The sequence below is a fragment of the Vigna unguiculata genome, chromosome 7, assembly GCF_004118075.2.
Source record: "Vigna unguiculata cultivar IT97K-499-35 chromosome 7, ASM411807v1, whole genome shotgun sequence".
NCBI classification, from domain to species: domain Eukaryota; kingdom Viridiplantae; phylum Streptophyta; class Magnoliopsida; order Fabales; family Fabaceae; genus Vigna; species Vigna unguiculata.
In genome coordinates, this window is record NC_040285.1 from 25541176 (window position 1) to 25566605 (window position 25430).

The window sequence follows — 25430 nt, forward strand, 5'->3', positions numbered from 1 at the left end:
TATCTTATTATGTTTTTATTAAAATAATTATTTTTTTTCCAATTTATCCATTAAATATTTTTAATAAAATAAATCTAACTCATCTAAATATAATTTTAGATTACTTTTAACATCAAAGATAATTTGGTAATTTTGTTTTACTTTCAATTAAACTTAATTTTTGATTTATTGCATCAGTCAAATTGCTCACAAACTTTAAGAAACTTTACTTTAAGATCCATTCACTCTCACCTCCAAATCCAAATCCCTTAGGCCTTATGCTTTTGAGCTAATGTACTGTTCAAGAGGAATTGAGAGTAAGGTATAGAGGGTGAACAACCTGTTCTTTTTTGGGTGATGCAAGAGAATGACAGGCGTGGAATAGAGGGATAGTTAAAAGATTACATCCCAATACTGTTGAAGAAATTAGAGGGTTAAAGATAAGAAATCACCACTTTATCCTCATTATATTTATTTTTAACCTCTTTTATCCTCGTCATCTTTTTTCTTTATTCACGTGTTCACACAGTGCTATTATTTTCTACTTACTAGAGAAACAAAATAAAAAATTCTACGTTTAAATTAATTTTAGAATTTATTTTAGTTGTGTTTAATGTATCAAAAAATATTTGTATGTTTAATTTTTAATTTATACATAAATTTATCTTTTAATCTTAAACTATTTTGTCAATAAATTATCCAATAAAATTTTGTTTTCAAATATTTGTTAATTATTTAATGAAATAGTTAAAAAATATGATTTTAATTTATTGTAGTCTTTAAATTTTTTATATATTTTTTTTATGTGCCATGTGAAAATATTATTTATTTTAAAATTTTTAGATAATTTAATTTATTAATATTTACCAATTTTAATTTTGTAAGAAATAAATATATGTAATTTTAATTTTAATTTATTAATAAAATTTTAAAAAATTATTATTAATAAACATCTAAAAATTTAAAAGTTAAGAATATACAATTCTATAAAATTTGAAAAAAAGAAAACAAATTTGTTAAAAACAGTACCTATATTATTAACAAACAAAATCAAATTGAAATATGTTCATATTAAATAAATCAAAAATTTTATACTTCAAAGACTACTATTAAAAACAAAAGAAAATATAAAACGTAAATAAATTATTTCCCGTAAAAATTAAATTGGTAAATGTCAAATTTAATTTCATACAAAATAAACTTTATTATTCATTTTTCTATAAATATATTTTTTATTATTTCACACAATCAATAAAAATTAAATAAATTATTCTAAATCATTTATATAGCATTTTATATTACTTTTAACATTAGGAATATTTTGGTAATCTCATTTTTTTAATGTGTGACATCACTTAATTCAATCATAATCTTTCCGGAACATCACTTTTTACTTCACTCTAAAATCATTTCATAATCCCTTAAAAAAAACAACATCAATTTCATTTTCTAATCATTCTGATATCTTCCTCTCTCTCCCTCTCATCATTGCTCTCAAAAGCACACAATCTTAGAGTGAACAACACAAACTTCACCTTCCAATCCATTCAAATTCATCATCTCTCTTTCCAAATCAATCTTTTCGACCAGACACACACTTTTTATATGATTTGACATATATTTTAACTTAAGAAACTTATAAATAGTAGAATTAAAATTGACGCATGTAAGAGACTGTGTCAATGAAGAGCAAAATTATATTTGAACCATAACTTGCTCGACTTACTTTTTATAAGAATTTGCATAGATGTATAGAAAAAAACGTTGCATAACAATGACATGATAAGAGTTTCTAAGGAAAAAGATGGATTCACTATAGAAGTGACATAGCAGAAATAAACAAAAGAGGAACTAAAAGCCATTCACTACATTAATATCAGTTCTATGTCCCATTCCTTTTGGGTATCAACATTATTGGTCTATTCCCATCTCTTGGTCAAGCCAAAGAATTTAGGAACAGTATTCTAACAATGGTTTTTTCAGAGCCACACATGTTTGAGAATATTGATGGAAGAAGACAAGTTACTTACTTTGTCATTGACCTCAAATATTTTAGTCCTTGTTTATGCCCCAACTTTAGCTACATTTTAGAAACATTTAGTATTTATGTTTTTAGTTCTATATTTACTGTAATTTTAAGGACTCGTGCGTGGGTAGTATACATATCCACACCAACTCAACATCTTAAAAGTTAAAATACTTATGTTACAACAAACCATATTAATGAAACTCTTTCTATACATTTAAAAAAAGGAAGTATGTTAGAATTTATAACAATGGAAGAAACATGTCTCTGCTCAGTTAGAAATGTATAAAATTGTTTTTACTCGTACCATATCTAAATTATTCAAATTCAATGTTAATACATAAAGTATATGAAAACTTATAATATACGAATTTGTTTTCAAAATTATTGATAGAAAAACTTTCTCAGTCTTAAATCAATTAGAAGCACAATTGAAGAACACGCACAAACAAATAAATGTCCACATATCATTATCGGAGATACCAACAAAAAGAAAAAAGCTGTTGCAAATTCCAAGAAATTTGTTAAGGAAAACATGATATAAGACTAAAAAAATCATAAGAAAATAAAATTTAATTTTCCCTATCGTCTAACCCCACCTTACATTCTTTAAAAGTAACAATTGAAAAAAGAGAGATTGTGGTTTTGTTAGAGCAAAGTGATTTATGGTATGGGACTAAAGAGTAGTAATGAACGAAAAATTTCACAAGTTTGAGGGTATTTTAGAAAAAAAATAAATATTAAAGTAATGGAACTAGAAAATGATTTTCAGATATTGACAATTTAAGTAGCAAGAAAAATCAGGAAATAGAACCCGCTTCTTCGGCTAAGCATCTTAGATTTTATTTCTTTCGCCCAACTAGATAATTATTTTTTGACATTATTACTTGCACACAGGGATGTCAACGGTCGGGTCGGGCACGGATAGTGCCTACCCGCAATCCGATCCGTAAAAATAAAATTCGCCCGTTATTCTCCGTTTATCTGTCGAATATTCGCTTAAAAATTATCCGTGAATATTTTAAAATCCGCAGGTAGTCGTGGATACCCGATACCCGCAAATATTTAAAAATTTTATATTATATAAATTGTTTAATATAAAATTATAAAAATTAAATATAAAATTAAATTAAATTACATTACATTAAATTTTAATTATAATTAAATTTTACATAATAAAATATACTGATAATTTTAATTTTAATTAAATTTAACTTAATGAAATATAAATTAAATTTTATTTTTTTTTCGGGTAACGGAAACCCGCAGGTACGGATAGTATGATACTCGTACCCGACCTGTTTATAAGCGGATATTAAAATACCCGCTACCCGCTACCCGCTACCCGCTACCCGCGAATAATAAATATCCGCGAGTATTAACTATCCGTCGCAAATTTTATCCGTGGATATCCGCGAACATGGATATTTTTGCCACCCTACTTGCACCAGACAATCTACTTTTAGAGATATTTAATTACTAAAAAAATTATTTTTTATATTTATAAAGAAAGAAAAAGATTGAAAGTAAAATGGTAAATGTAAAAACATGTGCAAAAGTTTATTCAGTATCAAAATAACACTATCCATACAACTAAGCCTCTACCTAACGTATCAAACATACGAATCCCAGAAAGTGTGTTACACAGCTAATTTCAAAATGTGTGAATATTATATGAAAAGTTGATGACCCAACGCCAATGATTTGGTAAGGCAAGTGATAAAAATTATGAATTATTACACTGCTTCATTAACAATTTCAGAGCTTTAGTCTGGTCCCCCATTTTTATGACCGATAGAATCTCAGCTCTTAGATCATTTTCCAAAAGCAACAAAACAGAACCTTACAACCTGATTCCCATTTTTGAAAGGGACCTTAATAATTTGTGGGGTTCTTAATGCCCTTATAAACCTATGCTTCTGCAAGGTGCCCACTTTTACCTTAAAATTTTGGTCTGCGTTCAAAACTTGGAATGTGATAGAACCCCTAACCAACAACACTTAAGTTATAGAAAAAGCGTGTTTTAACGACTTTAATTACCACGTCAAAAAACAGAAAAAGCTATTCTGCATATCTTCTCCATTTATGCTTCACTAGCTCTCTTACTTGCTTCACAAAATTCACGTAACTGTGTGTCTGGTTCTCTTGTTGTGATATGTGTGTTATGAGTGTTTTTTTTTTTTTTTTGAATAACCAAACCCGAATTGTTCTAATTCTACTTTAGAAGACAGAAGCGAAGGAGCAAAATTGTAGCTGAGACAAGCTCCAGAACTTTCCTGGAAAAGAAAATTCGTAATACCATGTTTTTGTCTTGTAATACAAAGAATTGGCATAAGTTACCGACAGGTAAGATTGCCTAGTCTGAATCCTAAAAAACTTCACGATGCATTAAAACATATATAATAGATTCCATGGTGTTAAAAGAATATTCAGTCGCACATTTTTCACCCACATACCATTCTCTGTTTCATATTTAGCGTGTCGGTTCGTTTACCCACTTCAGCGTTTCACTACTCCTTCAATTTTCAAATAGTAACACTCAGTAATATTCAAAGTTCAGACCCATCGCTTTGTTTTAATCTTTTCCAATCCCAATTTCACACTTGGTTTGAACAGAGCATTAATGAAAAAAGATTGAAAATTTATACTCGCATCATAAGAGGGACTGTGATTTGAAAAATGGAAAACGAGAGCATTAATGAATCGCTGATACAATCACCAATACATGGACACGGCCTCTGTCTTTTTCCCACCCACTCAGATTCAGACTCTGAGTAGCACAGAGTGGGCAAAAGCAAAGTAAAAACGTTAGCAGAGAAAAGAAAAACAGTGACATTTTTTTTTTCTCTTCTTTTTACAAAAACGTTCAAATCCAAATAATAACAATAATACTGGTATTAAGATTTAAGAGGAGGCAGTGTATTCTGACAATAGCAATCCGAAAATGGATGAACACAGATATTGACGAATAACAAATAAATTTATATAACAACAACAAAAACACATTGGACAAAAAAAGAAAAAGAAAATTTCAGCTTCTGCACCTCGTAATGGCGCTGCAGCCGCGGCTGTAAGGGTTGGCCTGAGCCCCTGGTTGGCAATTGTAGTAGGAGGCGCCGCGGCGAGAGCATGGAACAGTGTTCCTCTGCAGCGCACCGTAGCTGATGTACTTGTTGGTGGCTAAGATGCGCCGGTTGATCTCCGAGTCCAACTCATACTCCTCCCCTCCCAGACACTCCCCGATGGACCCCTTGCACGTGGAAGCCCATCCCAATCCCAGGTGGTGGTCCCCGCCGCCCTCGGCTGTCGGCCACCGACTCATCGCCACCAGTATTGCGGCGGCGCAGATCACCGCCATAGCCAACGAACTCGACTTCGCCATTGATCAGAGGCTTCTCTTTTTCCCTTTCCTTGCTCAATTCGGGAATGCTGCTTTTTTTCTTTTCCTTTTTATTTCCGAATGAAACGAATTCAACTCACGCGATGGAATGCACACAGCTATTTGCAAGTTTCAAACTTTAAACCCTCTCTCCGCTCTTTGAAAAAAGACACTCTACTCTCTTTATTTACGCTTTTGCCATTTCCGACAACGACAACCACCTTCTTAACGCCCTTCTTTTAACCCCTACATCAAAATCTCTCCTTTTCTCATTTTAAATTCAATTTTTTTTTTCCACATTTTTACCATGACTCAAATAGAAAGAAAGTATTTATTATGTAACCAAAAAAAGAAAAGAAAATACTTAAGTAATAAGCAATCCCGGTTAACAACTTTCTTTTTTCTATTAAATCAATAAATTTAAATTGCCGAATTTGACAAGTTCATCTTTAATGGAAGGGCTCTCTAAAATTTGGTGGACCAAAGAGAGAATACAGAAGGGACCAAGATGTAGAGCAAGACGAGACGTGTGGAGCATGAAGAAGAGTCTATTATTTGCATTTTCTTAGGGTATGATAAATGTTTATATTTATTTATATGCATATTTGTTTTGTTGTTTTATATAAACTTGAGAAAGGTTATTATTATATTGTGGTAAGTTGACTATTTGTGTGCTGGTGTGCTAGTTTCCACCCTACAACTTGGAACAGTAGATAGCAGAAGGAAAAAACTAAAATGGGTAGCTTCTATTATATTATTCTCCAAAATTTGCCTTCACCTACTCCTGCTGAATTGAAATTTGCAAGTGTGAGAAAATTGTATTGATATATTATATGCGTGACTTCCCAACACGTCGAAGAAGTACTTTAATTGGTGTGATTGACAAGGAAGGTGATAAGGGCTTAAATAAACGAAAAGGAAAATTGGGAAAGAGATTAACTACACCACCAGTATACTCGATGAATTGTACATGGGTAAGTTTGAAAGGTGGATATGGTAGAACAAAAAGTCAAATCAGAGAAAATCAATTGGACTTAGATTAGTTGGGTGTTCAACATGTATCTTCCTTTACCCAAAGCTATGACTTTCAATTGAAGTTATGTTTTCTTTTTTTACTATAGAACAATTTTACATGAAATTCATCAAAATTAGTAAGTGTTACGATTTTATTACGAAGAATCATATATGCATGATATAATTTCTAGATGAGAGGAGAAGTTATCTTACTCAAATCTAACTTTGATTTGTTTTTAATATAAAGTGAAGTCGTTGAAACAACTTTAATGTAACTTTATTTTAATTAGAATTGTGTGTAGGTGATACGATTTCGGTGTAATATGATTTAAACTAAAGTTAAAATGTTTAAAAGTACAAAGTTATGTTGTCATGCATACACAAAGTTGTATAATAGAAGTGCCGTGTACACTTGTTCGTTTCTATAAAACTTTTAAAATTTCTTCAATTTTGCATGTAAAATTATATCATTATTGTAAAAATTTGAAGTTGTGCAATCATATCCACGTAAATGTTACCATTAAAAGAAACTTTAAGATTAAGATTGTTATATATATATATATATATATATATATATATATATATATATATATATATATATATATATATATATATATATATATATATATATATATATATATATATATATATATATATTGCTAGGAAGAGGTATTATTTTAAAGAATTGTTCAAAAATAGAGTGTCAAAGTGGGCCACACAGGTTGAGTCAATAAAAGTTCAACTCAACCCGACTTACTTTTTGGTGAGCTAGAAATATCGGAACTCGACCTGATCTACCATGGATTGGTAGGTTGTCTACAAATATTTTTTTTTTGTAATTTATTTTATATATTTATTGTATTATAATGAGAGGGAATTGACTTAATTTATTTTTTATAATAGTGAAATTAGAGTGTTTACCTAATTCTCAAACTATTACTAAAAAGATAATAATTTTATTGCATTATAATGAGAGTGAACTGACTTAATTTATTTTTTTTATAGTAGTAAAATCAAAGTGTTCACCTAATTCTCGAAATATTACTATAAAAATAATAATTAAAGATGAACGTATCAATGTATATAACTTGACAAACAAATTATTTAAACATTTAAATTATTTAAATATTATTGAAAAATATTCTAATATTTAAAAATATAAAACTGTGAATCTATATAATTAAAATTAGTAAATAATTATAACACAAAAGTTTTAAAAAAATATAAGAAAATGTTGGTAAATTAACCTGTAATTAAGTGAATCAGATTCGATTCGACTCACTTTAAAAAAAAATAAATTTTTTTCAACTCAATCCCATCGTCTACTCGTAAAAACTTGCTTGAGCTGCATGTGTTAAAGTTATTTTTTTTTTGTTGGCGAATACTCTGTAAGATAGAAAGACGTTATTATTTTGTAGTTGAAAAACTTGGCATCTTCTGATGAAAATGTTTTAATGAAAGGCATGTACTTCAAATTTGTCCGTATGTCAATTATGTGCATGTATCAACTCCAAATACGAGTTATAAATTAGGGGTATTTATAGATACTACCAAGTAAAATTCATTTAATTTAATCTAATATATTTGGAGTATTTATGTGAAATCGAAGTCAATCTAATCAAATTTATTATTTATGAGATTGGATAATAGGATGCTATTAAACTCAATCTCACTCAATTACTATATATAATATGCTTTAGTTTTAGTTTGTTAACTATAAGTATTTTATAAAAATAAAGACGGAAAAAATATATACTTAAAACATTTTATTTTTTTGTATTTTATACTATTTTGTCCAAACATTCCTTAGAACATATTTAATAGAGAAATCTTTCAAAAATTCTTAAACTAATTACATATTACATATTTATGTTGTATTTAAGATCCACTTTTTAATCAATGATCGCATATATTAAGTTTCTTTCATTTTAGTTTTCTTAAAACAAATATATACTTTTGATTTGTAGAAATTATAGTTCTTATAGATGAACAAGTTTTTACACAATATTTGATAAAAATGTTGCAAATAAAATTTCTTCTTTTTAATCGTAAGTTTTGATTTAATTTGTTCAAATGCATTATTAAGTCAAAAGGCATATACAATATAACTATCAAAAAGTTATATTAGAATGCATTGTAGAGAAAAACTATTGTTTTTAATAACAGTAAAATATTTTTTTATACCCAACGATTCAACACAATTCCGGATAACTGTTTTAATATGGATGGATAACAAGCTTCATTAATTCCAATCCAATTCATAATCACCTCTAATATAAATGAAAAAAAATTGTAAGAAAGATAAATTCATTAAAGCTATAACTGGAATAATAACCTTTGAAATGTCGATTTACCATAATATAACTTTGTTGTATATGTTGACAATAACATGAAACAACACTGCACTATCCAAATTTGATCTTGCTTAGTTACAGAAAAAGAAGGAGCCAAAGCTGCATAACTTGATTTCAGTTCAACCACTGTAGAAACAGACTACAATTTCGTGAAACGCTTTTGCAATATAACCTATATTTTAAAAACATTCCCCATATATCGCAAAAGAGAAGGTATGGAAAGAATGAAAGAAGAAAAATCATGGATCTAATTTAAGATGTAATATATCAGAACTAATACACTAAGTTATATCAACTAGTCTTAGATTGAGAAACTTAACATGCAACGTTATTGGTATATCAAACTATATGAACCAAAGACACTTTATGTGTGTTAAAGGTTTATCAATCGCAATACATCTACACAATTCTTGTTGTTATCGTTGTGTTGCAATTATTAGGTCATGTGCGTGCCCGATATTTATGAGTTCTCTAGAGATCATGCCAAGATTTCATACAAACGATCTCACTCGACACTTATATAGGTGATTTCATCAAGTATATTTTGCAAACCATACACTACCCGTAAGAGATATATATGAAAATCATTAAAAACTTTGTTTAATCTAAAATTCTTACGCCATATATAATTTTAATTACACAATAAAATTCAACCTCTTAATAATGCAAATTTTAGCACTTTCACACACACACACACATCATAAAAATGGATATAATTGATTTAAAATCAATTAGTTCTATCAGAATTAACAAGTGACTTGTTTTTACTTATATAAACCTTATTCATGGGATATCTAATAACAAAGGTTGGATTATCATAACTTGTTTGTTTGGTATTGTCTTAAGTCTCATTTTCCAAAAATATTTCTAAAATCATATTTCTTCTCAATGGTTTCTTAAAGGATCTACTAGATTCCGTTACGATTTCACATAATTAATGAAAATAGTTCCACTCTTTAACATGAAGCATAGTAAAAGGTTAGTAGCAAAAAAAAAAATCAATTTAAACAAAAGAAGGAAACATATTTTTTGGAAGTCTGAGAAAGAATACCAGAAAGATAAAATGCCATAAAGAGGGGAAAGCTGGAGAATGAGATTTGACGAGTTTGAAAGAGGTGAAGTATGGTGGTAAAAGAAAAGGAAGAAATGCAACTTGCAACAATGACGACGGAGTGGATGAAAGGAGAATGAAGAAACCATTATAATATTATCAAGACATCTTTAGTTATGAAAAAAAAAATCTGATTAATAAAGTATTGATAAAACGATCTGTTAAATTTTAGAAAAATATTAGCTAAATTGTCAGTCATCCATAAAATTAAATAAATGAATTTGATATTATTTATTTTTAATATTAGTAAAAGATAAATTAAAATAAATTTACATATAAATCAACTATACATATATGGCAAGTAATAAACTTTTAAGAAAATATAATGTTTACATTATTAACGTTCTCTAGCAATAAAGATCAAGAATAATACTTCACAAAATTAAAATTACAAAAACAAAATGAAAAAGTTTGAATTGAAGAAGTACATAAATAGCGTCTTAATTTACAACAAAAATCCAACACCATTCTATTCGTCAAAAACACGCAGGCGCTTCTATTGTCAAAAGCTTCGAGTTTCTAGTATTGTGTATTGTTTTCTTCTGACTCTTTCCAATTATCAAAATTGGTATAAATGAGAGGAAATAGAAAATTTTCAGGCACAGTTTCTTATAATATGAAAATATGGAAAGCAAAAACTTCCCATAATTTGTTAAAAAGTTGTATAAGCTGACATTTACAACTCTCTTTCAACATTATCTTGTGATAAGGTTCAAGGTGTGAATGAATAGCCTTGTGAGGCTTATGTATGAAGGTAGATTGAATCTTTAATAAAAGGAATCGGATTCCTCAATGGAAAAATGATAAGACAAGAAAGAATATGCAATTTGGGCAGCATTAAAATATTTCTTACTAAACTTTCTCATCACTATTATTCCATTATTCCATAAGTTTTCCAATACTATTCACTTCAGAATCCTCTTAAAAGGACCCGATGTGACTTTCATTAGTAAAAATTTACCATCTGAAACGCTGCAGAGGTTTCAGTCAATTAAGGATTGATTTTTGTAACAGAACTGAAGTGTGTTAATTGATTTATGTAACACTTGATCTTATTGTGGCACCGAGTTGAAACTCAAAAAAGATGTTCTTCCCGTGCCAACACTGCAGGGAATATGTTCCTCTCTTTGAGGAAGGGTAGGTACAATAATGACACATATCTGAAATTGAAATGTAAACGTATAAATTGATTAATTGAATAATGATTATTCTTAAATTGCCTAAACTAAGTGCAAAGTGCAACTACACCCAACACCCCATAAAGGAAAAGATGTTCTTTTCTCTTTAAAAACGCGGACTTTAGTTGCCCCTTAACAAGATGAACTCGGAACAAACAAATTTAAAGAAGTAATTTCACAAGAAATCAATATGTTTTTCTTTAAGATGTTGACATGTCTTCAGAAAAGTCTACATAAGCCTCAATCACTTACTCTGAATGGGCACCTAAAAATTGCTGGCTAGCACATTGGTAGCAAAGAAAGGAAAAAATAAAAATGCATCATGAGACCAATTTTAATAGAATCTATCCTCATTTTGAACACTTAAATAAACTTGTTTTTCAGAAGTTCTTCCATTTGGCCCACCCCACCTCATCACACCTATGAGTCTATAAGAAGCATATATCCCCATAGTAAAGTGATGGATATGAGGTAATGGAGCATGTGGGGTACCCATAAGAACAGCCACTGAACAAAAACCGAAGGCTCAGAGCCACATTGACCCATTATTGGACCTTACTTTTCATCCTTTCGATAAAAAAAGAAATAGTTTTTTTTTCCCCTAAAATATAGTAATTAATAAAAAGGGGGGTGTGATAATATTCTTGTATATCTACACGCATTACAAAATTACTCGAATGAAATGATTGCGTGCAATGCAACTCACATTCACATGAGTGAGCACGCATTAGGATTTTCATCGCTGAATAGCTCGAACGAATCCGACGGCTGCGATGAAGCATACGATGAATTATACGATGGAGCATACGATGGAGCTTCGTACGTGTAGGGTGGAGGCTCCACTTCGTACCCAGGGCGCACCACGTGGGCGTACGAATACGGTTGCGGAGGGGCATAGTACGCTGCACCGTAGCTGCTGCTAGGTTGCGCCGTATGGTAGCTCACATTATGAACAACTTGCGCAGGAGCAGCAGGAGGAGCATAGTAATGCGGTGGGTACTCACGGTAAAAGTGATGATGACGTGTCGAACTTTCGTTGGTTGGGATCACAAAAGGAACTGAACTTGAAACTGGAACCGCTGGCTCATGAACGTGACCTTGACCATTTGACTGGTTACTGGAACCTTCGTTAGCTTTTGCATCACTGCCAACCTCGTTTCCGTTGTTGCTGTTACTCCCTTTCCCGGTCGCCGTCACCTTCTTTTTCTTCTTTTTCGCTCCACCGGCACCACCGCCACCAGCTCCACCGGTAATATTCTCATTCCCGGTTGCTTCATTGTCGTTAGGAACTTGAACAGCGATGCTCACTTTTTTGTCGGTTACCGGTCCGGCCGGTTGTAACACCACCGTCTGCCTCACCTCCGGTTTTGGCTCTTGCAACTGAACAGCGGCTTTACCGGCGGCGCATCCATCGCTGTTTTTCTTAACGGCTTTACTTTTGGTATTGTTATTGTTAGTACCTTCCGCGTTTTTGGATGGGTCTTGCGCGACAACCTTGACATCTTCTTTATCGTTTTCCTTAATCCCTTCGCTGCTCTCTGCGTCGCTCTGTCGCTTCTCTTTGCTCTCTGAATTCACTTGCTTCTTCTTTCCGGAATCTTCCTTTTCAGGCCACAACTCTGCATGCTTCCCCGCCTTGGTCAATTTCCAAACCAACAGCTCGCCGTCAACGTTCCCCGTTACCACCACCTTATGTTGCTTCTGATCGATGTCTATGTCGTAAACACCTGCACCACGGAAGAGTAACGAGTGTGGCGCAAACAAACAACGGGGAAAAGGAGGGAAATTGAAAATTAGGGTTTGGTTTTGAAGGTGGTTACGTTACCGTAAATGGCTTGCAGAATTTTCTTGACTTTCTTTTTGCAGCCTTGGCAGTGGATGGAGACCCTCAACGTCACGGTCTGGGAGACAGAAGCGTAAGAAGTTCAGAACCTGTTGGAGAGTACTGGGCGTTGTTAAGCGAATAAACAAATGTAAAAGATGGAACGATGTTTACCTTGCATGCGATGGGTTCTCCTTCTACGCGCTCTTCGGCTTCTCTGGGTTCCGCTTTAGATTCTGTTGCTGCCATTGGAGCTTCAAACACAGAAGAAGAGATTTTGGTGTTCCAGCAAAAGAGAAGAAGACAGAAGAGTAGTGAGAAAGAGGTAGAAAGGGTTAAAAAGCAGAGAAAGAGAGGGTTGAAGGAAGGGTTTGAAGCATAAGAGAATAATTTATTTATTTATAATTTAAAACAGGAAAATTGAAAAGTTGAAGGGTTTCAACTTTCATGAAAAGAAGAACCTGCATTGGGAAAAAGAATGTGAAAACAGGGTGATCTCAGTTTAGACGTAATTCAACGGGAATCGTTCAATTTTCTTTTATGCAAATTTAATTCTTTTGTTAGTGGACACATATACTTGATTCGGTTTTTGCTTTTTCTTCTTTTGCCTCATGCCTTTTCAACTTGGTTTTATTTTCCATCACATCATACATGTATTGATGAAGCAAATGTTTTAGAGGTTTTACTTTTAGGAATATGGAGAATATATTCTCATAGGTTCTAGTAATGTTAGAGTCTATTAATAACATAATTATGATAAGGTTTAATGTAGTTTCAATATCCTACTTTAATTTTGGTAATTCTTTTGTTATCTTAATTTTGTAGTACTTTTTATGTTTCATATTGAAATTTTAGTGAACATGTTAGTACCGTGAGATGTGAAAAGAATAGTCGATGGAATAGAAAAAAAAAACGTAGAGACAATAGAATGTGAAAGTATTAATAGGAGAAAACTATATTTTTTAGTTGAGAGCAGCTGTGTTAGTTGTTTTTTTTTTTTATAAATAATAGTCTATATGGATATTTATAGATTCAAAGATTATTCTAAAAATATCTGACTAGAACCTGGATAAATAGTTCTAATTTTTTCTATGTATAATATTTTTAACTTGTTCTCCTATTTTACTATAATATTATAGAGGTTTTATAACATTTCAATAACTCTTTTAGACTTTTCTATAAATTGATATTATACTTCAATAGAACAGTTAGTGAATATGTAATTAAGTGGCATGAGTTATTCCATTATACCAAACTCAATTTCTATCTCATATTTTATTTTAGGTTTAACTAGTCTGATAATACTTATTCTTGTTTGAATGTATCAATTTGGTCCCACTTTTAGAAAGTGTCAATTTCGTCTCAATTTTTGAAAAAATGTCTTAATTTGGTCCGACAGATTAAGTTTTTATTTTATTTATTTTTTCGATTGTATTTCATGTAATTTCAAAATTTAAAGAGAAGAAAATCAATTAATAAACTAACTTTATTCATTTAAAAAAACCAAAAGATTTAGGTAGTGTTTGTTTCGATCAATCTACCGTTGGCGAGAGAGAGCGAGTGAATACATTGTTCGCATAAGCATATTTGTTCTGATTTGTGAGTATGAACTCTGCGTGAGAGAGCATATATTGTAGATGGAGAGTAATATTACAAATTTGTTCTCACTTTTTTAATATTTATCCAAAGCTCCCCATGCATACAAAGATGTGGTGTGGTGCCAGTGTCTTAACTTTTTTCAAATAAAAATAATATTACTTAAATAGAAATACATTTTATAATGAAAAAATAAATAATTAATAATATTATTAATTTTTTATAATATATGCAATCAATTTTTATTTTTATTATATATAATATAAATAATATAAAAAAATAATGATTATTTTTATAATTATAATGATAATAATAATAATATTTATATAATTTTAAATAATAATTTTTTTTAATTAATAAATATTTATAATATTTTTGTTTATGATAATAATATATGAAAAATTAATTATAATTTATCTAAATATCATTTTATTATATTTTTTTAACACCAAGGAATGAATAATTAGGTAATTTTACATTTTTATCTATTAAATTTAATTTTTTTAGTCACATTAATCAAATCTTTTATAAACTTTCACAAAAATTACTTTCACATCTACTTCAGTATCATCCCCAACTCCACAAAAAAGAACAATATAAATATCACCTTCTAATTAACCAAAATCAATTATTTTTCTCTCTCTCAAATCATCACCTAGATAAGAACATACCCTTAGAAGAAAAAAAAATGAAAAAATAAATTACAAATAATTTAAGTTAGAGAAGACATGTATAGTTAATCTTTTTTTTTTTCATTTTTTAATGTCACAAACCTAGATGCGCGGACAAAAAATTAGGTTTATGTAAGTTCAATTTTTATAAATTAGAATAATTTTTGTTAGCAGTTTGGATTCCATATTACTCATCGTGGAAATATTAATCAACTACTCTCAAATTAGTTTTATTTTAATTTTTAAAACAAACCTTTAATTTCTTTCCAAAAAAATTAACTATCTATTATTACTCAAAACGTTATTTAATTTAAATGGTAATTATGGTAAATCAATTAAAAAATAAATTTGTAAAATCTCAAGATTTGGAGATACTTAGGAATTTTTAGTTTAGGGTCGCATAACAGTCTAAATTTATTTAAGAAAAAACCTAGTTGCTTCTTCAGGTAAATTTAACTTAAAAAATAATTATGAATATCTATATTCACCACGTGCGTGCCAAACATAAGATGAGGTATCGTATCACGTTTTTAATAGTAAACCAATAAATACTTAAAACTAACAACTCTTATTATATTATATTTTATATAAAACAGAAGAAAAACAGACCCGTGCGTATGCACGGGTCACAAACTAGTTACTTACAAAAAAATTATTGATTTTCCTTGGTTTTTATATTTATTATAAAATGTCATGTCTCAAAATATCATGAATATTTTCATTTTTTTCTATTTTTTATTTCTTGTTTTACATATTCTCTGGCTTCGTATCATATTTTTGTGGCGGTGAGAAAGATTAAAGAAAATAAACTTTTTTTTGTCAATTTTATTTTATCCAATTTTATCAAGTTTTGTTAAATATGTCATATTTTTTTTTTCAAATAGGTTTCAATTTTTATCAATTTTGTTCAATTTAATTTTTTTTTGATACTATTTAAATCATTAATGATAATAAACAGTAACGATTACGTGTTATTTTGTAATTTTTTTAAAATTTAAATTTTTTTTTTCCAATTTTTAAATTTTTTTTTTTTGAAAACATGTTCATGTGTTGACCTAGCTATATATCACGTGTTAGAGTTAATATTTTTTATTCAATTTAGTTCTTATATTTGTTATTTTTCTTATTTTAGTTCAAATTTTGTTTAAAATTGAACAATTTTATCCCTATCGAAATTAAAACAAAATTTAATTTTTGTATGAAATTTATAATGATGTTTTTGTTAAAATTCAAATTTTCATTGAATATTTTTTTGTTTAAAGTTACTATTATTTTAAAATTAGAATGAAAATCTTAAAGATGAAAACTAAAATTATTGATCTAAAATTTTAAAATTAGTCTTTATCCTTAAAAATTTCTTTCTAATTTTAAACCTAAACAAAAAATTCAATAAAACTATGAATTTTAATATAAAAAGTAAATTTGTTCTCAATTTGAAGGAGAACAAAATTACTTCATTAAAAAAATAAAAATTGAGGCTAAATTGAACAAAAAAACGAATACAGGATAAAATTGAATATAAATCATTAATTTTTACATGTGACACATTATTAGATTGACACGTGAACATTTTAAAAAAATTTAAAATTAAAAAAAAATCACGAAATGATACGTGAAAATTACTTTTTATTATCATTAATAATTTAAACAATATTAGAAAAAAAATCAAATTGAACACGAAAATTATAATCTATGAAAATAAAAAAATAAAATCATGACTGATTTAATAAAATTTGACAAAAATTGAGAAAAGAAAAATATTTTAACTTAATTTTTTTCTTTTTCGATACTTGTAAAGGTATGCATAATAAAACAAAATGAAATAACTAGCATAAAAGAGCACAGGGAAATACTGTACTTGAAGGCGACTATTTAAATAAAGAGAAAAAAACATTTATTTCTTTTACTTTTAACTTTTTTACACCACTTTTATAGAGAGTTTGCAAATTGCTATTGGATATACAGATAGGATTTTGCTGTAAACTCGTGAGAAACATCTTTAGTTGTAAAGCAATTTTGGAAGCCTTCTATGTTAAGTCATCATAGTCCAAAATCAAATTTCAGTTTACACTTTTCACTTATATCCTTGATAATTTAGAAGTAAAGGATTAAAAATCATTTGTATAATTATTAGGGATGTCAACGGGACGGTAGGGATAATAACTCATCTCTACCTTATTCGCTTGATAAATATTCACCTATACCCGTACTCATATCTGGGTATCTATATGTGGGTATCCACATATTTTTTTACTATCCACATATATCTATGAATAACCACAGATATTTAAAAAATAAATAAATAAATATTTAACAACATATTTTAATCGTAAATTCAAATAAAAGATAGTACATAACATTCATACATTCAAAATAAAGTCCAAATAACTCATTTAAATATTGTTGAATGATAATTTACACATAAATAATTTTTTTAAAACTAATTGATAAAAAAAGTAACTCATTCAAAATCAATATATTAATATTTTAATCATTTTTTAAATTTAAATTATAGTATAGCGGATACGTGACTCACCTCATTAACATGCGAGTATAAAAAATACATATACTCATTACCCGAAGATATCTATTTCCTACCCATTATGAGTTTTATCCATATAGGGTACGATTTTTTTTGACATCTCTAATAATAATTATTCAATTAAGATATTCTCATCCAATAATAAATAGTTTCACAATTCTTTTCATTACGTAATGTTGTTTCCTTAATTGAGATCTTTTGAATAAAGATGAGAGGTTAAGATGTCTGTAAAGAAACTCCTATATTCAAGTCAATATCATATAAAACATGTATAATAATACAAATTAATAAACAATATATATCTAATAAAATATATTCTATTTATAGTATTCTAATAAGTGTGATCCGAATGATAAGTATTAATCCTGTTTACAGTTATATATTCTATTTATAGTATTCTAATAAGTCTCAAGTATATTAATCCTTAATTAACATTCTTTATTTTGTCTTAACATGATAATTTTATTTAGGTAAAAATTTCAAGATGATAACACTTTGAGCCCACAATATTATTTTGTATTCTATACTATGCAATTCTTACATTTTTTTTAACTCATCAAACATCTTTAAAGATAAAATGATGATGAGACATAATTCAAAACAAGAAGACAATATATTAAATCGTGAGAAATCCTAAGTATCTCCAAAGAATCTGTGGTGATCAAAGTAGTTTTATTTAAGATTAATATAAGTTGGTATTCATTGGCTGTTTAGCACGGGCACCTAATTTTTTATTTTCCTTCAATAAGATGCTATTAACTAATTAATACTAGTAGCTGGCAGATAATGACTTTAATGCTAGCAACATCTCATTCAAAACACTTTTACCAATTATACAGGAGTACACAATTGAAAGGCTAATTTGTTTGTTCTGATTAAAACTCTTTTTATTAGAAATCAAGCTAATTTAGACTAAACCAAACTATAACTCACCCAACAAGTCTTGTTAAGTTATTAGGATTGATCATCCAAATTTATATAACTAATAACTAGTGACAGTGACATCACTAAACAACACAGATGCAGATTAAAGGATTCTGACATCATATATCTGTAAAGAAGCAAGTTTTATCGTGGAAATTATTAAAAAGAAGGAAAACAAACATGAGTATAGTTAGTAACTTCTGTATCTGTTCATAGCATGAGGAAGAAGAAGGACTAAAAAATAAAGAAACTCATTAAAATGGAAAAGATGTAATTACTTTCTTCATTTAGTTTATTTTCTTAGACATAGAACATTATTTTCGGCTCATTTTGGCATATGATGCAGTATAAGATAAACTTATTTATCATATGAAACGGTTGAAAATTTAAATATGAGTCTAAGTCACACATTTTATAAAAATAAAAAAATAAAACATCATATAAAAATAAGATATCAATATCTTATATTATTTTACCAAGTTTCACTAAAATTATATCTGTGAACTTCCTTACTCTGTAGAACTAACATCAACAAATAGCAGTATAATCTTTATACAAAATATTCTACTACTTACTTTTCAGGTATTCAAGACAAGAATGTTAATAGTAGTAAAAGTCACGTAAACTGATTTTACTCAACGATTTCAAGTTGAGATTGGTAGGTAGCGAATGTGTGACAGTAAAAGTGCATTGCAGCGATTACAAAGTAAGGAGAAAAAGAGAACTTTGTAAAAAAAATAAAATTCAAACTTCTGTATTTGGTTGTACAAGTATCTTCCTTTGGGTTGATACGACAGTATATATAATAACTAGTTGTTTATATGTTTACCTGTGTGTGGATACCTTTGTACCCTTCAAAAAACAAGTTATAAACTAAGAAGTTTGGCATATATTACAAAACAATTACAGTAAGCATTTGAACTGATAGTATGAAAGCCCAAGATATCAGGACTACACACTACTTAAAGAAAAAAGAAAATACAACTTCTAGATACATGTAAATTCCATGTATCAAATGCAGCTAGCTATATACCACCGCTACAACAAAAAATGATCAAACTATAGTCTATATATCAATACATTTACCAAAAAACACTATCAACATAAGTGAAAAGAATCTAAAAATTTTCTTTGTGAAAATCGAACTTGGTGCTGGTTTTCCTGGAAAAGTCCAGAGAGAGCCTTTTCAGTTCCCCAACCAATCCATGCGCCCCACAGTAAAAAACACCTGAAAATATTGCAGCAGATGGTAAATGTCTCTGTAAAAACCAGGAATTAAATTCAAAACAAATGAATAAACATAGAAACACACTTACCAACTCTTTTGTCAGGGTGTTTGAGGGCTGTATGTTTAAAAACATTGCGCCAGTTTGGTCTTGCAAAATGCGTCTTTACCCTTGTTCCCGATACTATATCCACACCACTTTTGGCATGGTGAAGGGACTGAAGCATAGTGATCAAAGCTGACCGAGCATCTCCTTCCTCGTACACACTTGTGCAGTAGTTGTGAAGCTCAATCACTCCTTCCTTGTCATTCTCTGCCACCTCATTCATCACCCCTTTAAACCATTCAAAGGAACCTTCCTCACGGGTAACCCAGTAGAAATAAGCTCGCTTCGTCGCAAAAGCTTTTCTCTTGTTGTCCTTAACCCCACTTTCCACCACTCCTTCTTCTTCGTCTTGCTGTTGCTTGATATTGTTTAGCACGTCTTTCAGTATGCTAATCAAAGGGGTCGCACCAATTCCAAGCCCCACAAGAAGGATCACGTCATAGTTTTTGTAGTCTTGTGCCGGAGCTCCGTATGGTCCATCGATCAATAGCCTTGGCATCCTGAAATTTTGTTTCCACAATAATCACAAATTGGTCATTTTGTCAGATTTTAATATCACCCTATTGTTCATTGCCACATTTTGAAGAAACATACCTTGGTTTGTTGTTGCCTTGTAGCATATCAGCTCGTAGAAGACCACTTTGGCCATCATTTGCTGGTTGACATGCCTGCATAAGTCATATATATTGAGAATGTTCGATGATCAGCCATGTCATCAGAGGATTCATTCGCAAAAACGAAATAAAAATGTTATGCAAAATTTACCTTGGCGAAAACAGCTTTCAGTTGTGATGTCCAATCACCCAAAGTTCGAATGTGAACACTCACGTAGTCATCTCCCGGAGCTGATGTAATAGAAAAGGGATGCCTACAAATAAATATCAATGCCACATAATAATTAATTGACTTTGTTCATGATCACCATCCTGGTAAAAACAATGAACTTATGAAAAAAAAAAGAACATACCATTCAAATGGGGAAACATCTGAACAGTTAACATATATATACTGGCCACTAGAGTACTTAAATCCTTGCGGTTTAGACACATGCAATGCTAGAACATTTCCTGGGTACACGGCAACCTGGAATATTTTTTGTTAAAATTTCATTTAGTAAAACAATTGATATCAAAGCAGAGATGGAGTGATGAAGTTGTTGAAAACATACGCACCTTGAGAATTCTCACAGATTTGTGGCGAGACCTAAACGCACGAAGTAGCCTTTCGCATCCGTATAGGATCATGGGAACGGCGAGATACATCCATGTCTGTCGTGTAACCAATTGAAGAAAAAAAACATCAGTGAAGAGGATTTGCAAACAGAGAATGAAAAGAGGTACATGTGTGAGAGAGACCAAGCACGTACCGTTTTCTTGTACCATTTTTTGCTAAGGTATAGGAAGTATCCGTGAATGATGAAAAGCACATAGACGATTACGAAAAGGTGGTGGGAGTACCAAAAGGCATTGAAACCGGTGAGCTTCTTGAGGGATTTGGGGAGGTTTAGCCTGTTCCTTCGGAACCATGGTTGCGCCAAGATGAAAGCTATAGCCATAAGCACCACCATCAACACCCCGGTCCATCCCTCAGTTCCTTTCACAAACCACCAATAGTTATTGGGTCTGTCATCTCCAAAAAATGGTTTCATGGGCTCGTATTCTGCGTCCGTGGCATGCAACAGCCTTGGGAAATCGCACGTGAGATGTGAAATCGCATGCAATCCAACACCAATTGCAATGCCAAAGGCTACAACCTGTATGCATATAAATGTTGAAGTAAGTAATGATAGTGGTAGTATAATTTGTTTTTGTACGAGGGTGTTGTTTTGTTTACCTTGTGAAAGTTGATGTTGTCATCAAAGGGGATTATTGCTCCCAGTTTGGTCCTGCTTCGGAGCCAAGTGATGGTGTTTCTGCACACAGGCAACAAGATCAAGGCCATGTTGAACTTGGTTGTTTCTGCGCCCCCCTTAGCTACTGTGACACAGTAGCCCATGACATGAAAGACGGCGCGGTGCTTGTATTGGATGAACTTCCAGGTGAAAAGACCAGCGCAAATGGAAAGCCACAAGGCTATGACCCAAAGGCGTTTCCAATTGTCCTGCACGAAGTATGACACCGCCCGAAAGCCACGTTTGATGGGGTTGTATTCCTTCGTAGGGACTAGTCTCTGGCTCAGCATTTGGCTCAGCACCCTACTATCCGTCGTTATGTGGGTTGATTGTGCCGGCGCTTGCAGAAGCAGCATTTCCAAGTTGTACAACTGCATCACAAACAACACAGTTTTACGTCAGGTAACTTTTTTCATTATAGTATCATAATACTTTACACTTAATAAATTTTTATACCCACTTCATATTTCTTGTTTTACTCTTTAATTAATTTTTTTTAATAACTATATATTACCCTTAAAATGGATTATATATGAAGTGGTGTTTATACTGTCAACAAATTATTTTTCTATTTTTTAATATAGAAGTGCAGCCGCTGGTCCAGTATGGGATGGGCTTCACCCAGTGAAGGTGCTAAACACGCGTCTTCTCTTCCATTGGGTACGAAAATTTTCAGCAAAAGAAAAAACAACCCATTGACCAAAAGAAAAAGCACCCAGTATCAAAGGCCAATAATGCAGCTTACCACCAACCGAGTGAAGAAATATAAAAACAATGGCAAAAGATAAACGTATAAAGACCAGCATTAAACCACTTATGAGGCCATTTTTCAAGCTGATTAACTTATTTTGTTTTGAATTTATGAATGGTGTAAAATATAAACCTCAATGTATCCAAAGTTGTCCGGATCCAGCTCCTCCATGATAAGGGCAGCATATTCCTCTGCACGTTCTTGTAACTTTGACAACTTATTAGCTGAAGCGCTTAAGGTGATAATCTGCAAAATCAATCATACAACTATGTTCACGTCTCCACAACTCTCCAAATTAAAAAAATAAAAAAATAAACAATCTAAATCATCAAAGTTAAAGTTTTAATCAGGAGCCATTGGGCATTTGGTTCAATGGTCGCTGTAATAATTGTCTTCTCCTTCTGAGTATATATCCAATAATAAAAAAAAATGTTTGTGGGAGTTCTTTATTGGATAATAGACTCTTATTACCTCTTTTACTTCTTCTTCAGTGATTCGTCCATCAGCATCTTTGTCCACCCTGACATGATTTAGGTTTATCAGTAACCAAAAGTGCACGCAGACCTAATCAATGATGTGATATTTCTTACATTTGGCTTAAAAATAATTATTTTTTACTGTGATACGCATACATAAATTCTTCAAATAGAGCTGCTTTCCATTTATATTTTTATTATAGTCACCTAACCTTGGTTAGTGAGTCATGCACGCATAACACTTTGTGTTTGATCATTTATCAACATCACTACTACTTTGTTCGTGGGAAAGTTGAATAGTGAGTCAAATAATTCGAACGGTTAGAAAAGTAAAACAAAAAGGTTTCATGGATGTCATTGATACGTAGAAAAACTGTACATAGTCATCAAAACAAAACAAATTACTGAACCCAACAAAAATATTGTGACTTCAAATCATTTTAGTTAGACACGAAACAGTTGCATGGGATTAGCATTCTTTTATATATCGCAATCCACTACATCGTCATAACATTTTCTTATCACACCCTAGCTAACACATTTATTCAAGTACTTCACACAATATATCATATTTCGACTCATGATTTCACATGCTGATCCCACGAAACGCGGTAATGATATTTGGAAATCTTACAGAGAAAAAAATGATCAAGGGAAATGATTTTTATTTGAAAACTGAACGCCCTAAACTTTGACATCAGTAGTCCAACCAAGAAATATTTCTATATAGAGAAGCACATATAATTTGGGCCATTTGTGGAAGCAGACAAAATCCGTCTCTTTCATGCTCTGCCTAATTAAATTAGCAAATTATATAATTAATATCTTCTGGCATGCATATCCTAAGCAAGTAGTTTTTCACTACAAAAGCAAAACAATGAGCTGTTGAATTATTTGTTAGATATTTTTAAACTATAACAACATGAGCTTCCAGATGAAAATGAAATTATTATAATTAAATAATATACAGTAGAAGAAGAGACGCTGATCATGGAGTCTTACATGTCGAAAAAGGTCTGAAGCCGTGAATCAAAACTCTGATCAGTAATTTGCTCCCAAAACTCACGCAACTCGTTCTTCGTTACGGCAGATGATGTAATTCCCCGGCGACGAGCTAATGCGTCGAATAACTCGCCGGCAAATTCCTTCGACTCCGTCATCCCTGGTTGTCATCAAAACTAATTAGTTCCCGGAAAAAAAAAAAAAAACTAATTTCTGAAAACGAGTTTAACTAATGTGTGTATGTGATACCTATGCACTGGCTAAAGCGAGTCTTGGGCAATTTTGCGTCAATGGCCAACTCATCGAAGCGTTTCTCAACCAGCGACCAACCTTCTGCACCGGCAGCGCTTTTGGTCATGAACTTGAGACCGCCAAGGGCACGGGCGGCGCCGGATTTGCTGCGGTCAACTTTATCGAAGGCCTTGTTAGAGGTCATGCGTTTGAGTTCGCGTGACACCTGTCTGAGGCGGCCGGAGAACGACGAGGGCCTCATCTCGAGGCGGCTGGCGAGGAAGGCGGTCTCGGAGTCGCCGCCGCGGATGTTCTGGACGGAAACGGCGTCGTCGCGGACGTCCAGCGTTATCTCCACCATCTCCTCATCGTCCTTGAACCTGGCGCTCTTGTTCTTGCTGCCGTTCCTCTTGTGACTCGTCGTAACTAAAGGCCCGCTCAGAGGCCCGCTCAGAGGCCCACTGAAGCCCACTTGCATGCCTCGGCTTCCGATGCTCTCCGTCTCCGACCATGAGTCTTGATAGTTTTCGTGAATCTCCATGTTTCCACTTTGTCTGGCTTCACTCCCAACCTATTTGTATATTTTGAATGATAAATATTTGTATATTTTGAATGAGAATTGTATTGAAGGGTTGGTGGAGAGATATAAGGTGAGAAATTGGAGTGAGGGGAGAGTGTGGAAGTTTATATAATGCAAGGAGAGAGGGAAAGGTGGAAAATTGATGTATAAAAATATGGGATATGTAAGTCAAATAATGGAGGAGGTGAATCAAGGGGCGCAGTGGATATTGTTGTTCTGGTTTTTGTTTTGGGCGTGTTAGTTGACAGATACACACGGAGCAGAGTTGTTGGGATTCAAACCCTTCTTCTCGTGTTCAAACCAAACCATGTTTCTTACGTCTGGAAATGGTTAAGAAGTTTGCGTTTTCTTGTTATTTTTCACTGCAAATTCCACTTTCGAGTGCGAGGAGGATAAGGTTGGGAACAAAATATTGCGGTAGGGCAGAGGAGCGAAAGCGACACAATTGTGTTGCCTCCTTCTTGGCTATCTAGCACACTGCGTGGTTACATTACAAAGTCAATGATGCCACTTCTATGTTTCAGATTATATTATCTTCCACGTGTGTAAGACTGTAAGTTCTGTTTGACGTT

General features: G+C 31.4%; 3 protein-coding genes across 3 annotated transcripts; all 3 read right to left on the reverse strand.

The window, feature by feature from the left end:
- Positions 1-4689: 4689 nt before the first annotated feature.
- Positions 4690-5542, reverse strand: LOC114190463 (rapid alkalinization factor-like). Its single transcript, XM_028079357.1, has one exon. The coding sequence runs from the start codon at positions 5385-5387 to the stop codon at positions 5037-5039; it is 351 nt and encodes a 116-aa protein (XP_027935158.1). The 5' UTR covers positions 5388-5542; the 3' UTR covers positions 4690-5036.
- Positions 5543-11366: 5824 nt separating this feature from the next.
- Positions 11367-13315, reverse strand: LOC114191863 (heavy metal-associated isoprenylated plant protein 35-like). The gene is made up of 3 exons (XM_028081303.1): positions 13038-13315; positions 12867-12942; positions 11367-12768 (listed from the first exon to the last, which is right to left on the reverse strand). The coding sequence occupies exons 1-3, from the start codon at positions 13110-13112 to the stop codon at positions 11750-11752; spliced, it is 1170 nt and encodes a 389-aa protein (XP_027937104.1). The 5' UTR covers positions 13113-13315; the 3' UTR covers positions 11367-11749.
- A 6147-nt stretch (positions 13316-19462) lies between these two features.
- On the reverse strand, positions 19463-25178 carry LOC114190984 (respiratory burst oxidase homolog protein B). Its single transcript, XM_028080090.1, has 12 exons — positions 24297-25178; positions 24048-24207; positions 23041-23089; positions 22702-22815; positions 21761-22189; positions 21294-21680; positions 21100-21195; positions 20895-21010; positions 20693-20795; positions 20522-20595; positions 19913-20427; positions 19463-19824 (listed from the first exon to the last, which is right to left on the reverse strand). The coding sequence occupies exons 1-12, from the start codon at positions 24817-24819 to the stop codon at positions 19715-19717; spliced, it is 2676 nt and encodes an 891-aa protein (XP_027935891.1). The 5' UTR covers positions 24820-25178; the 3' UTR covers positions 19463-19714.
- Positions 25179-25430: the final 252 nt, after the last annotated feature.